Below are 14,690 nucleotides of genomic sequence, written 5' to 3'. Positions count from 1 at the left end.
TCGGCTTACTTGACATTGTCAGAGAGACTCCTCCTTGATCAAGTGGAGGAATGAGCTAGATTGTAGGTGGGGACACATGGGATCTGAGTGACCTTCTGTTGGATGCTGGGACATAAGGCACTTTGTTGCTCTGGTATTCCTTCAGTCTTGGGCTCTTCAACCAGCTTGCCACCTTCTTGCCACCTTCCAGAATTCTCACCAGTCTCTGTGTTACTTCCAGAGATTATAGTTTTTCTATGTTGGCAGAAGCTAGGAGAAACAAATCTATACCATCTTATTTAGGTTAGAAGTTTGCAAATCACTCATTCTTTTAACCATTTCTTGTGGAGTTTATTTTCTTATTTTAAAAAACACGTTTTGGCTCAGCTGGTAAAGAATCCACCCGCAATGCGGGAGACCTGGATTCAGTCCCTGAATTAGGAAGAGCCCCTGGAGAAGGGAACAGCTACCCACTCCAGTATTCTGGCCTGAAAAATTCCATGGACTGTATAGCCCATAGGGTTGCAAAGATTTGGACATGACTGAGTGACTTTCACTTTCATTTTCTTTAAATCTGTTGATTACCTACTATGGGAAATCAGGACATAGCTCCCTGTGAGCATTCCATATTTCTGTTACCCTTTATTGTATAGTTATGTTACAGTTTTTTTGCTAAACCAGAAGTGAATATTAATACTATAATCACATAAATATGGTCCACTGAAAACTCAAGTAGTATACTTGAGAAAGTATACACAGAAAGAAAGTATACTTGAGAAATTATACACAGAAAGTTTCCTTTCTGTGTAGCCATTATTTTAATATAGTAAATAACCACTGCATATTTTTCTTTACTTCATTTTTTACTTAATTATAGGTAATTAAAGTTTTTATGCCTGTCTCTAGTCATGTATATGGCTTATTTCCTCCTTTTGCTGTGATATATCCTCCAGTATCTTTCTAATAAAGGGTTTTTTTGAGTTCTGCATGTCTGAAAATTTCTTTATTTTGTTTGCACTGTTGATTAATAATTTGGCTGAGTATGTAAGTCTAGATTGAAAACCAGTTTTCCTCAGAATTTTAAAGACATTGCTCCAGTGTCTCCTAATGTCCATTTTGTCTTAAATGACTTAATTAATATAAGTGCAGATGGAGTTGGGCTTTCCTCATGACTCTTGAGGTAAAGAATCTGCCTGCAGTGCAGGAAACACAGGAGGGGCAGGTTCGATCCCTGGGTCGGGAAGATCCCCTGGAGGAGGGAATGGCTCCCCATTCCAGTATTCTTGCCTGGAGAATCCCATTGACAGGGGAGCCTGGTGGGCTGCAGTCCATGGAGCAAAAAGAGCTGGACACAGCTGAAGTGACTGAGCACATATTCAAGGCCGTGTATATATTTAGGAAAAGAAAGTTAAAAATTCATACTCTTAATACTTTGCTTCATAATTTGGATTTTGATCAGCAAAACTAATGGATTGAGATGTATGGAGAAAAAAGTTTGAAGGTATGGAAGACATTGAAAGAGGTAGCTAAAGAAACTTAGGAAAGAAAAGCTTTAGAGTGGTTAAGTTGTTTCCTGATATCTTAACTTGCTCTGAAGTTCATAGTTCAGGTATCATTGTCTTTTGATATGATTTGATTTAAGAAATCTTTGCCTTCTAACCATTGCTCTTACTTTTGGGGAATTATTTAAATAACCAGCAGGGGGAGTACTTAGGTTCCTTTTGGAACAGAGACTCAAGCTGGAAAGATACTTGGGATTTTAGTGTACAGTACAGTTTAGAACAGTTAGATTTCTTTTTGTCTTTTCTGATAATAATACACACCTATTATAAAAGAATACACTAGAGAATATCACCTGTTAGTCTGCAGTCAGGAGACACAGGCACTTTCATGCGTTTCCTGCAAATGTTTTCTTCTAGCAATGCTTGTATCTACATCAAAATTGATGTTACTGTTTTAAAACTTACAGTCATTAGTGTTAATAGGTATATACTTGAAAATCAATTTTGACTATTCTTTTCCATCCGGATACAATCAGAAACAGAACACTGATTCTTGTGTATAAATGATTTCCACTGGCCTCTCATAAACTCATAGGTTTGATTTCTGTTCTTTTAAGGGGTAGAACTTCAATAGAGCATCAGAAAATTCCTATTGAGCAAAGAAAAGCAGCAGAATACAACATTATCTGTTTTAAGGATATAGCTAAAATGTGTGTAATCACAGACACGAATTGGGCAGCAGTGTATTAAAACAGGTGTGTCAGTGGCTAGCTTGGTCCTTGGTACACAATTTTGTACTCAGTTTTTGTAAGGGACAAATAGTGGAATAGAGTGATTCTTAAAAAAAATATTATTATAATGTCAAGACACAAAAAGGGAATACTTCTGTAGAGATTGAAACACACACGAACAATTTCTGTAAAAGTTATTTGTAAGAAAACCTGTCCAGAGTGTGTAACTCTAGGTTATCTCCTCTTAAAAACTATGACAGAGAAAAACAGTGTATGTTGTATACCCAATAACTAATTTATTTACAGAAAGAAGAGAAGCATATTTAGTGCCTGAGTTCTTGGCCACAGTTTTATGAAGATCTCAAAAAACTTTCTCTTTGAACATTCTGTATGAGTCCTTCCCTATTTTGAACCAGTTTATTGAATTCACCTGGGCTTCCTAGGGGGCTCAGTGGTATCCTGCCTCAGTGAAACTGCCTGCCAACGCAGGAGACTCAGGAGACACCGGTTCGATCCCTGACTTGGGAAGATCATCTGGAGAAGGAAATGGCTACCCACTCCAGTATTCTTGCCTGGAGAATCTCATGGACAGAGGAGCCCGGTGGGCAATAGTCTGTGGGGTTGCAAAGAACTGGACATGACACATTGAATTCTTTTTTCAGTTCTTGTCATTTATTTATGAAACTAATGATACCTGTACATTTATGAGTATGAAGAAATGACATTCATCAAAGGGAAAACAGTTTAGAGGAGAGGTTAGTGAAGAAATCAAGTTGCAGTAGTCTCTATGTAAGTGTGCTAGGGAAGAGAAGGAGCAAAGGATAGCTAGATGGGGTCATGGTAAGAGAGAGATTTAAAGAAAAAGCAGACAGACACTTGTGCATGGTTGAATGATGGCCTGAGGAGTGGAACTGTCTATGGTAGGAGAGTTTGGAACCTGAACATAGTGTCCTGGGACTGGCATCCTGGTCTTTGAAGATTTCCTTCTTACAGCCTCCAGCCCCTGGGATGTAAAGCTTCATGTTTGTCCCTTGGCCTTTTCAAAAGCTCAGCAGAGCCAATGGTATTTTTACGTGTTTTACCCAGCAGTGTGTACTTGACAGCTGTAGAAAATTCCAAGTATGTGCAGAGACGCTTGTTGTGTGTTTAGTTTCCCTTACAGTTTGGATTTTAATCCATTGTGGCAGTTCTCAAACTGTAACAGTGTAAGACTCACGAAGGTGGTTGCTGAAATGCAAATTCCTGAGCCTCTCCTCACTCAGGGTTCTCACTTGAGGTTTGAGGATCTCCTGTCTCCAGAAGCATACCTGATGATTTTGATGTGCATTGCCCTTGATAGCAATCTTAAAACTTGTGGTAAGATAATGTAGTTTACTGTTTTAACAATTTTAAGTGTATGGTGTGTGACAGTAAGTCCTTTCATGTTGTTCTGGAACTGTCACCACCTTCCATCTCTAGAGCTTTTCATCATCCCATACTGAAACCCTTTACCCATTTCAACAACAACTCATTTTTCCCTCCCCCCAGCCCCTGGCCACCATAGTTCTACTTTATGTCTCTGTGAATTTGATGACCCTGAGGACCTCATGTAAGTAGAATCATACAGTGTTTGTCCTTTTGTTTCTCTTTTATTTCACTTAGCTTAATGTCTTCAAGGTTTTTCCATGTTGTACCTTGTGTCAGAATTTTTTTCTTTCTTTAAGGCTGAATAATATAGTATTCCATTGTGTGTGTATACACTGGTTTTTCCAATGAGTCATTTAATTCCTTCCTGCTCCTTAAACTCTCTGAGAGACTGTAGAGTGCTAATCAGTAAACTTCATTTTCTTTTTTTGAGTTTTGAAATATTAAAGCTGGTCATTAGATTAAAACAGTATTTTTGTGAATCATAGTAAACATCTTTATTAAAAATGTCTAAAGTACATTCTCATATTAACTCTCCTGAATATTAATCAACTCTTCCTCTTCCTTCTATTATGGTAGTATATGGTACTATCATCTCACAGTCTCGTTTTTAAGTACAGATTTTATCTTGGTGGTGGTCTTGAGATAAGCGCATCTATTATCCATATTTTACTGAGGCAGAAGCTGGGTCAGTAAATTGTAAATGTAGCCAACTGGTTGCACAGCTGTGACTCAGGCCAGACCAGTGTGACAGCACAGCCTGAAGATGAGGGCGAAAGGACTTGTGTTCTGCTTGGGAAATTTCCTGGGTATTTCTGTGCTTGAGCAGGATAATAACTCATGACATTGACTAGCCTGGACAATCCAGGATCTACAGGTAGCCATCACCAAAGTATATTTCTTCCTTTGTTCAAGTCAGAGTGAGCTTTCTCCAGGAAACATTCACTCATGAATCTGTTTCTGAGCTCATCAGCCCAATGTTGGTCTATTTCTTCCTCCACCCTAATTATGTTGTTAGAGCCGAAGGTCATTGAAGGTGAAAATGGGTTTTGGCTGTGTACCTTCAGAGGGCTCCGTGAGTCACTTCAGCTCAGTATAGATATTTACTGAATACTGTGGTTCAGCTCTTTTAGTATCTGGCGGTTGAAGGCCAGCTTAAGCTGGATAGAGGCTTGAAAGATTGATGCGTTGGCCTGCAGCTCACAGCATCTGGGCACCTGGGCTGCTTGGGGACCTGCCCTCCAGCCTGGAGCATGGCTTGTTCCTCTTCTGACTTTCTCAGGTTTTTCCCATTATATGGGATAAGGTGGCTGGCTGCTTCGGGGACACACCCTTGACCAAGTTGAGAAGAAGAGAATCTTCTCCAGTGGCCCCACTGGAGCGGGTCTCTCATTGCCTCAGCTGGGGTGCCGTGGCATCCCTGGACCAGTCATCGTGGATGGGCCGATGGCCTATGATTAACCTTGGCCATGTTGGGTGCCCAAAACTGTGGTTGGGGATTGTGTTTTGTCACTAGAAAAAAAAGGTGGATGAATGAAAAGGCTGGGTAGTGAAGTTGCCCTGTAAGCACGTGTTTGTGGTGGAGTGAACACTGTGGAGAGAGAAGTGTCCGTGCTGCCTAGCCATGTAGAGAGGTCTGCTGGAGGTATTGTTTTTGACCATAGGTGGATAAAATGGAAATGAAGTAGGCTGCGTTTCCCCATAGGCTTATACTTACTGACTGACTGACTTTGGATATTTAAAAATTTTGTGACAGATCTGGTGTAATAGTCGTGGAATTTGCATATTTGTTCAGCAGTTATGTAAGGAGGACCTCAGTGGGGGTGCTGTGCAGTGGGGATGAGGTGCAGAGACACGGGACTCCTGCCCTCAGGAGCTCTTACTCCAGGGCAAGGGGTAAGTTGGGCAAGAAACCGATGGGGTCACTGAGGGAGGGCGTTAATGGAGACTTTGAAGGATATTCCACAGAAAAGATGAGCATGATCTGTGGAGAAATCTGTTAGGGAGACCAGAGGAGGAGGAGAGGTGATGTCTGGCAAAGCGTGCCGTGGATGCAGGTAGGTGTTGGAAATGCCCCGCCTGGCAGCAGCATGGGAAATAAGAGATGGCTGGGGGAGTTGGGGAACCACCGAAGGGGGCTGTGGAAGGCCGGGCTGGGAGCTGTCAGAACTGGGGCTCAGGCCCGTTTGTCCTTGCGCTTGTGGGAGGGTCTGTGTCACTCCTGCCTGAGCTGCTGGAGGGTGGGGTCTTTCTTGCTCATTTTGTGTCCCGGGGCCTGCAGAGTGTCTGCACTGGCTGACTGGAAAGTGGGACCTCAGAATTCTGTCATTTATATTAAGTTACAGGGTTCTAGTCCCTGAAGAATCTTGAGTGTGGATGAAATCCAGAGGAGCAGAGGACGGGTCAGATGTAACCAAAGTAGTGAGTGATGTCCCAATCCACGTGTCTCTGAAAAAAACATGTGCTCAATAAACCTCACAGGACAGGCTCTGAGCACCACAGTGCGGGCATACTCGCTGATGTATTTAAAACTTCACATCTGTTCCTCATTCTCTATCCTTAATGTAGATCAATTCCTGGGTGAAAAAGTGTTGACATCCATTGAGTATGTGGCTAGAGCTACTGAGATTTATTCAGATACCCAAGTAAACTTTCTATTGGTAGACATTCAATTTGTTCTCCAAATTTATTACATGATATCCAAAGCAATATTTAGAAATATTCACTTCTTTCCAAAGGGAGTATCCCACAGATGTATAGTAGCATGCATTTGGTATCAAAGGAATAAAGTTTCAAAATGAGTAAATAAAATACATACGCATGATGTACTTAAAGAAGTGAAAACTTGAGCAGAGAGGTGAGAAGAAGGAAAAGTGGTCTGTGAGGGGCTGATGTGGATAGTAAAGCAGTAAAGCAGAGTTTAATGTTTTTGGTTTTAACTAGTTGCTTCTTTCTAAGTATGCTCCATTCAAAGTACAGTCAATCCTCATTTTTCAAAGATTGTGTATTTATGAAATTGCCTCCTTGCTCAACTTTATTTGTAATCCCTGAATCAGTCCTCATGATGCTTTTATAGTCTCTTGCAGGCATATATAGAGCAGGGAAAATTTTGAGTCACCTGACATGCATGTTCCCAGCTGAGGTTCCTGGCCCCACTCTGTCTGCTTGTTCCGGTTCTCAGATCAGCTCAGTTCAGTCGCTCAGTCGTGTCAGACTCTTTGGCCCCATGAACCACAGCACGCCAGACCTCCCTCATCACCAACTCCTGGAGTTCACCCAAACTCCTGTCCATGTTCTCAGATCATTTGCCTAATAATGGTCTGTTTTCCTGGTTCAGGATCCAGTCCGGGATCACAGGTTTTATTCTCTCTCCATGCAGGCCAGGAAGCAACAGTTAGAACTGGACATGGAACAACAGACTGGTTCCATATAGGAAAAGGAGTGCGTCAAGGCTGTATATTGTCACCCTGCTTATTTAACTTCTATGCAGAGTACATCATGAGAAACGCTGGACTGGAAGAAACACAAGCTGGATTCAAGATTGCCAGGAGAAATATCAATAACCTCAGATATGCAGATGACACCACCCTTATGGCAGAAAGTGAAGAGGAACTCAAAAGCCTCTTGATGAAAGTGAAAGAGGAGAATGAAAAAGTTGGCTTAAAGCTCAACATTCAGAAAACGAAGATCATGGCATCCGGTCCCATCACTGCATGGGAAATAGATGGAGAAACAGTGGAAACAGTGTCAGACTTTATTTTTTTGGGCTCCAAAATCACTGCAGATGGTGACTGCAGCCATGAAATTCAAAGACGCTTACTCCTTGGAAGAAAAGTTATGACCAACCTAGATAGCATATTCAAAAGCAGAGACATTACTTTGCCGACTAAGGTCCATCTAGTCAAGGCTATGGTTTTTCCAGTAGTCATGTATGGATATGAGAGTTGGACTGTGAAGAAAGCTGAGCACCGAAGAATTGATGCTTTTGAACTGTGGTGTTGGAGAAGACTCTTGAGAGTCCCTTGGACTGCAAGGAGATCCAACCAGTCCATTCTGAAGGAGATCAGCCCTGGGATTTCTTTGGAAGGAATGATGCTAAAGCTGAAACTCCAGTACTCTGGCCACCTCATGTGAAGAGTTGACTCATTGGAAAAGACTCTGATGCTGGGAGGGATTGGGGGCAGGAGGAGAAGGGGACGACAGAGGATGAGATGGCTGGATGGCATCACTGACTCGGTGGACGTGAGTCTGAGTGAACTCTGGGAGTTGGTGATGGACAGGGAGGCCTGGCATGCTGCAATTCATGGGGTTGCAAAGAGTCGGTCACCACTGAGCGACTGAACTGAACTGAACTGATGCTCCTGCAGCCTTACACTGATCTGGGTTAGCTCCTCAGGTTCTCTCCGTGTTTCTTGGCCGTGTCCTTGTTGAGGCAGGCGGTCCAGTTGTTTTAGGTTTGTCTGACGTTTTCAGTGTTGAGATTGAGGTTATGCATTTTCGGTAGTTGTACTGTGGAGGTTGACTTATATTCTGCTTGGTGCCTCCTATCAAGAAGCACTTGGTGATGGTTTGCATCAACATTCATGACTTGGTTAAGATGGTGTCTGAAAGATTTCTCCACTGTAAAGTTACTGCTTTTCCCTTTGGAATTAGTAAGTAACTTCTGGGGGATGTTCTGTGACCATGTATGTGTTCTCTTCATCCTCACACTTTCACCCACTAGTTGTAGCGTTCATTGATGATATTCTAAATCTGTCATTCATTTGTTTATGTCATTGTAGACTTACTTTCTTATTCTGTTCAGTTGGTTATAATCCTTTACTATCATTACTTACTTGATGCTGGAATGTCCTGCATTGGCCATGAGAGCCCCTTCATGCAGGCTCCTGTGTCTTTTTTGCATGCTCTCCTTATTCCTTGAGCAGTTTCTTACTCTCTGGCTCAAGATATTTCAGGCTCATGCTGTCCTTCCCTGTCCCATCCGTGGTATCACCCACTTTACTGAGGAGCCGACCTGGACCGATTTATTGTGTTAAAGAGATATTCTGGAGATATGTATATATATAGACCAAGAACTGAATAGACCCAATGATGTTTCCCAGTTTCCTTACTGTTCTGGATAACTCAGTGAACCTCTTCAGATAACTGCACTCTGGTGGAGCGGCACCTTCCTGAGGGCCGATGCCTCTTTGCTTGCAGTTCTCCCCACCACAGGAGTCTCTATGTAAGAGGAAACAAGCTTAGACCTCTTAAGTATTAAAATGCCATCTATGTTATGGCTGAATTTATTTTTATGAATTTGTTCTCTTCTTCCTCCTTAAGGAAGCTTTAATGGTGTATTTTAATCTTAATTTATTTTTTGAAACTGCAGTGTCATTGGATGAGCGGTTTTATATCTGATAAAGTGATCAGCTTCTAGTAGGTTACCTTAATTTAATTCCCAATGCAAATCGAAAATTTTCCTTAAGATAAAATGCAAATTAAGAAACTTATAAGGTGGATGTTTGTTTGTCATGTATTGTGTTAGTCGCTCGGTCATGTCCGGCTCTTTGTGACCCCGTGGACTGTAGCCCGCCAGGCTCCTCTGTCCATGGACTTCTCCAGGCAAGAATACCGGAATGGGTTGCCATTTCCTTCTCCATTGTTTGTCATAGATATTAAAAAAAAAAAAAAACTAAATAAAATAGCTTGAGAAACCAATCAGTGTTGTCACCGTTTTTGGACATAAGCTCCTTGGTTCCTTTGGGTCTCGGGTGGAGCCCCTGCCCTCCCATTTCTGGTGCATTCTCAGCTGCTGCTCTCCTTCCTGCTGCACACCAGCTGCCTCTGTGCTCGATCCTCTGTTTCCTTGCTTCTCTTGGCTCTTTCCTGTCAGATGGGATCCCATGCAAGACTTTGGAGGGTTCATGGTTTGCCCTCATCCACTTGTATTTTAGAGTTGGTTGTCTGCTTGTGTTGTTCAAGCCCTTTTAGTTTTGCTGTCTTCTGACTCTTCTTTCTGTGGAGGTTCAGAGACAGTTTGAAAACTCTGCCAGTTCTCTCTTGCCTCCTTGCTTCCAAAATGACCACGGAAAGAAACAACGATGGTCATGTCTAGGAAGGGCCGAGGACACGTGCAGCCTGTTCATGCCCCAGCTGTGCCCAGTGTGTGCCCAAGGACAAGGCCATTAAGAAGTTCATCATTGGAACAAAGTAGAGGCCGAAGCCATCGGACATTGCTGAAACGAGTGTTTCCAACAGCTGTGTGCTTTGCAAGCCGTGTGTGAAACTACCTTACTGCATGAGCCGTGTCACTCACAGCCAGGGGGTCAGGAGTCGTTCCTGGGAGTCCCAGAAGGACCTTCCCCCAGAAGCAGACCTGCAGCTGTTGCCCCCCAGCCTCCACCAAAGCCCATGGAAGGAGCTAAGTCCTTATAGACTAGAGAAATACTGTTCTCTAAAAAGACACTAAAATGGAAATTCTACATGAAAATGAAATAAAAACTGGGTCCTCACTGATGCCATTGCTGGGCTTGCTCAACAGTGCCATTCATTAGTGTATACTTAATGAAATTGATTTCCTTATTTTTTTCTTTGAAAACTGTTTCTACAGAGAAAAAGAAGTCGGGATGCAGAGTACCCATCCTTTCCAGGAGAGAGTCCCCTACCTTGCAGACGAGCAGGGCTCAGGACCGTGGGGGCTGAGGCTTCCCTGTCTGAAGCATGGCTCAGGTGTGGAGAAGGATTTCTGAAGAGTCCCGGCACTCCGGTAAAGTCGTGATGCTGTCTTCCCTGAATGCTGAGCGATAAATCCTAGCTTCCTGAGAGTTCACGCCACTGTACTCATATTTCTTTGGAATTCCCTTCCTTATTGTCTTTCAGAACACTGTAATTGATGTGTTACTTGTTTTTCTTCATCTTTGAATTCCCTGCAATTGTGGCATAGTAGTATTCACCTCTTTCTGTCATGCAGAACTTTGCACTTTGTAAGTAGGGATGCATACTGGAAATGTTCTCAGAAGATAACACTGTTGAGCGTCCTACCTTTAAAAGAAGTGTATTTAATGAAATGCTTATGTATCAGGACCTGATGGCACTGGGGGATTCTGGTTGATTTTGGTTTATGTGGTAACTTTGAAGTACTCACCATAAGAAGGAGTGTTCACCACTGTTATCAATTCTACAAAGACAGCCCTCTGTTTAGATTCTGGAAGAATATAAAAATGCAGTTATAAATATGTGCTTTGGAAATACTTGTTGATGAATAAAGGAAAATGGACGAATATGTTAAAGGGTGTAGTATAAGTTCTTGACTATTTTATGTAATGTTGTTGGTTTTTTGCACTTGTCACATGAATTACTGCATCATTATTAATTATTATTATTATTGTTACCATTATCTGCCTGAAGTCATTAACAGCTGAAAAGAAGACTACCACAGAAAAACACCTTGAATTATCCTGTCGACCCAAGAAAGGTAATATTGTTGATTTCTTGGCAGGAAAGATAAAAGCCTCATATATCCTCCTTTGATTTATTTGTTTTTTAAAAAGTCATGTATATAGTTTGGAAAAACTATATATTCATGGTTAGAAAAAACACCAAAACAATGTAAAAAGGTGTTTTTGGCATCTCTATCATCTTTTTCACCATCTGTCCCATTTTTTATGCCTCCCATAGCTAATCATTAAATTTTTTTGTTTCTTTATTGAATTCACTGTTATCAACAGAACCCAATAGGTAAGCTCAGATTCATGGCTGCAGGGTTTTAAAAAGAATCTGATTTGAGAAATAAAGTTATGACCTGTAGTATAAGGACTATACTGCTTAGTCAGTGATGGTTAGGGAAGACTTCGAGTTACGGGTCATAGGAAAGTGTATTGAGGTGTTTGAAGGGATGGGTTGAATTTATCTCCTACAACAAGAAGGTCAGGGGGCTAGACTCATTTTGAGTTCTGCTGCCTTAGTGTAGCGTCTGTTTTTGCAGTCGTGAGGTAGAAGCTGAATTCTGCAGGCCCAGTTCTCAGGAAAAGTGTAGACTTGGGGGGATTTTCTCCAAATGAACTTTCCTCTGAGAAGGAGTACTCTCCCTCAGACCTCTACCTTTAGCCAGAATCTGTTCCACAGTGTCACCTCCACCAAAGAGACATCAGTGAAATTAAGGATTTTTAAACATATGTGTTGCTGCTCCAATAAAACTGGGATTTTGTTGGTAAGGAAGAAGGGGTGTGACTATCAGGGAGGCCACAGGTTCTGCTGCTGCATTCACTCACCCTCAGGGTGGGCAGGAAGGGTCATGACTCCAGACTTTGGGGGTCTCATTTGACTGTGCCATGTCCTGACTATGTTTTGACTGTGGGATCTTGAGAAAGCAAGCTAAGCATGCTTTGCTTCAGTTTCTGCATCTGGAAAATAGGTCTCAAACTTGTGTATCTCACTGGGTTGTTGTGAATTAAAAAAAAAAAAAAATCCCTGTTCAAAGGTTAACACTTAGTAGGAGATCATATCAGTCAATCCTAAAGGAAATCAACCCTGAATATTCATTGGAAGAACTGATGCTGAAGCTGAAGCTCCAGTAATATGGTCACTTCATGCGAAGAGCTGTTTCATTGGAAATGGGACTGATGCTGGGAAAGATTGAGGGCAGGAGGAGAAGGGGGTGACAGAGAATGAGATGGATGGCATCACCAAGTCAATGGAAATAAGTTTGAGCAAGCTCCAGGAGATAGTAGAGGACAGAGGAGTCTGGCGTGCCGCTGTCCGTGGCGTTGCAGAGAGTTGGACATGACTTAGGGACTGAACAGTGGCAACACCTGCAGCAGTTGCTGTTACATTTGATGGCAGAGAGGTGAGAGCCTGCTCAGCATCCTGCCGAGTGAAAAACTTTCTGTGAATAAGAGATTTGACACTTTAAGCTGTATTATTATTTTAAGGGGATTCCTTTTATGCAATTGAAAAATAAAATTCTCCTCATTTTTTTGATTTCTAAAATACTGTATAGTAAAATAATACTGTAATCTTCTGATGGTGCTACAGAATTTAAATTTTACTGTTATTAATGCCAAATGTTGTAATTTTCAAAGATCAATTTAATTCTAATTTCTAAGCTGTCATAATATGAAGTATGGAGAAAATAAATAGTACAGTTTTCCCTTGAATGACTGGCATGGGGGGGCTTTTGTGCTGACCCTACACACAGTCAGAAATTCGCCCGGAGCTAACTTCACAATCAGCCCTATCTGCAATTCTGCATCAGCAGATTCAACCTACTGTGGGTTGTGTAGGACTGTAGTAGTACATATTTACGAAGATATTTCTGTGTAAGTAGACTCGTGCAGTTTACGCCTGGGTTGTTGAAGGATCAACTCTTACTTTCTTTTACACGATAGATTTGAAGGTATAATCAAATTTAACTTGGACAGAGAAAGAAATATTAAATAAGCTGCTGCCTTGTATTTAATTTCAAAAGCATCTTTTGAGATGGTTTTCCATGCCAGTATATATTCAACCTAAAACCTACTCTGCTATACTTTCTTTTCTGTGGAATGACCAGTATGTTCTGATAGACTGGAAAAGCATATATCCATGCATAGTTAATTTGTTTACAGCATAAGCAGCTTGTTAAGAGAAGAAAGTGTTATTAATAATTTACCAAATATAAACTGATAGAAAAGGGAACTCAAGGCATTCCCTGAAACTGGTTTATTTTAAAAATAGTAACTTTTAAAGTGTTAGTTTAATTTAAGATAGGCTGTTAATAAAATTTCTAGGACGTAGAAGTAGTATTTTTTTAAGAACAGGGAAGCAAAAGTAGGGGAACATACTTTGGCAAAGTGTGCAAAAAAGAGGGGGACTCCATTTCCTTGTCTCCATGTCTATTTCCTTACCTGTAAGGTACTGAGAACCAGAGAAGGAAGGGGGAGGAGATGGAGGAGAAGAGAAGGGGTAAGAGAGGTGATCCTTTGCTTGCTGGCAAAGGATCTTGCCAGAAGGTTTGTGGAAGGTGGAAGAAGATAAAATTGAAATAAAAATAGGCTGGAACCTATGTAAATAGTGATTTTCTTTAAAAGGAAGAACTTTTAAAAAGTGTTTCCTAAGCAAATGAAACCATGTAATAAAAAAGAAAATAGTGTGTATTATTTTATTTTTCTTGAAATATTCTGCAGAATATATTCTCAGAGTCTGTTTTTTGTTGAGGTCAGAAATCTCCTTGGAAGACATCAGTAAATTTTTAAATTGTTATTTGTTGATGTGTCTTTCTCCCTGTTGAACCATAGGTTTCTTTCGGGGAGACCCTCATCTGTTGCTCATCTTTCTCTCCGAAGTGACTTGGGTTAGAATAAGGCTGCCATAATGAAGTGCTACAGACAGGATGTTTTGAACAACAGAAACTTTCTCTCTCACAGTTCTGGAGGCTAGAATTCCAAAGTGAGATATTGGCAGGATTGGTTCCTTCCAGGAAATGTGCTCCTGGCTTCTTTCCTTGACTTGCAGGTGGCTGTTTCTTTTCCAAGTATCTCTTTCCTAGGTCTTCCCTCTCTGCATGCGTGGTTAGGTGTCCAGATTTCTCCTTTATATAAGGAGAGCTGTCCTAGTAGATGGGGGCCCACACTAACGTCTCACTTTAATTTGATTACCTAAAGACCCAGTCTCCAAATAAGATTACATTCTGAGATGCTGGGGTTAGAACTTAACATATCAGTGGATTTGTTGTTCATTCGCTGAGTCGTGACCAGTTCTTTGCGACCCCATGGACTGCAGCACACCAGGCTTCCTTATCCTTTGTTATGTCCCAGAGTTTGCTCAAAGTCATGTCCATTGAGTCGGTGATGCCGTCCAACCATCTCAACCTCTATTGCCCCCTTCTCCGTCTGCCCTCAATCTTTCCCAGCATCAGGGTCTTTTCCAGTGATTGGCTCTTCTCATCAGGTAGCCAAAGTATTGGAGCTTCAGCTTCAGTCCTTCCAGGGAATATTCAGGGTTGATTTCGTACAGGATCGGCTGGTTTGATGTCTTTACAGCCCACGGGACTCTCAAGAGTCTTCTCCAGAACCGCAGTTCAAAACCATTAATTCTTCAGCGCTCAGCCTTCTTT

At 41.6% G+C, this 14,690-nt stretch overlaps 1 protein-coding gene across 5 annotated transcripts in view; it reads left to right on the top strand.

Annotated features, from left to right (window-relative positions):
- SPIDR (scaffold protein involved in DNA repair) overlaps window positions 1–14,690 on the top strand; it is a 285,222-nt gene that overhangs the window by 29,783 nt on the left and 240,749 nt on the right. For 4 of the 5 annotated variants that reach the window (XM_060393383.1, XM_060393381.1, XM_012183635.5 and 1 more), the window contains exons 2-3: window positions 10,209–10,364; window positions 11,006–11,072. In XM_060393383.1, the coding sequence (XP_060249366.1) occupies window positions 10,209–10,364; window positions 11,006–11,072 (223 nt within the window). Of the gene's footprint in view, window positions 1–10,208; window positions 10,365–11,005; window positions 11,073–14,690 lie in introns of those variants that run through there. The other variant, XM_060393382.1, reaches the window with a different exon arrangement.

This window comes from Ovis aries, chromosome 9 (genome assembly GCF_016772045.2).
Source record: "Ovis aries strain OAR_USU_Benz2616 breed Rambouillet chromosome 9, ARS-UI_Ramb_v3.0, whole genome shotgun sequence".
NCBI classification, from domain to species: domain Eukaryota; kingdom Metazoa; phylum Chordata; class Mammalia; order Artiodactyla; family Bovidae; genus Ovis; species Ovis aries.
Note: the sequence above shows the minus strand (reverse complement) of the source record. Positions and strands in the feature narration are given on the sequence as shown.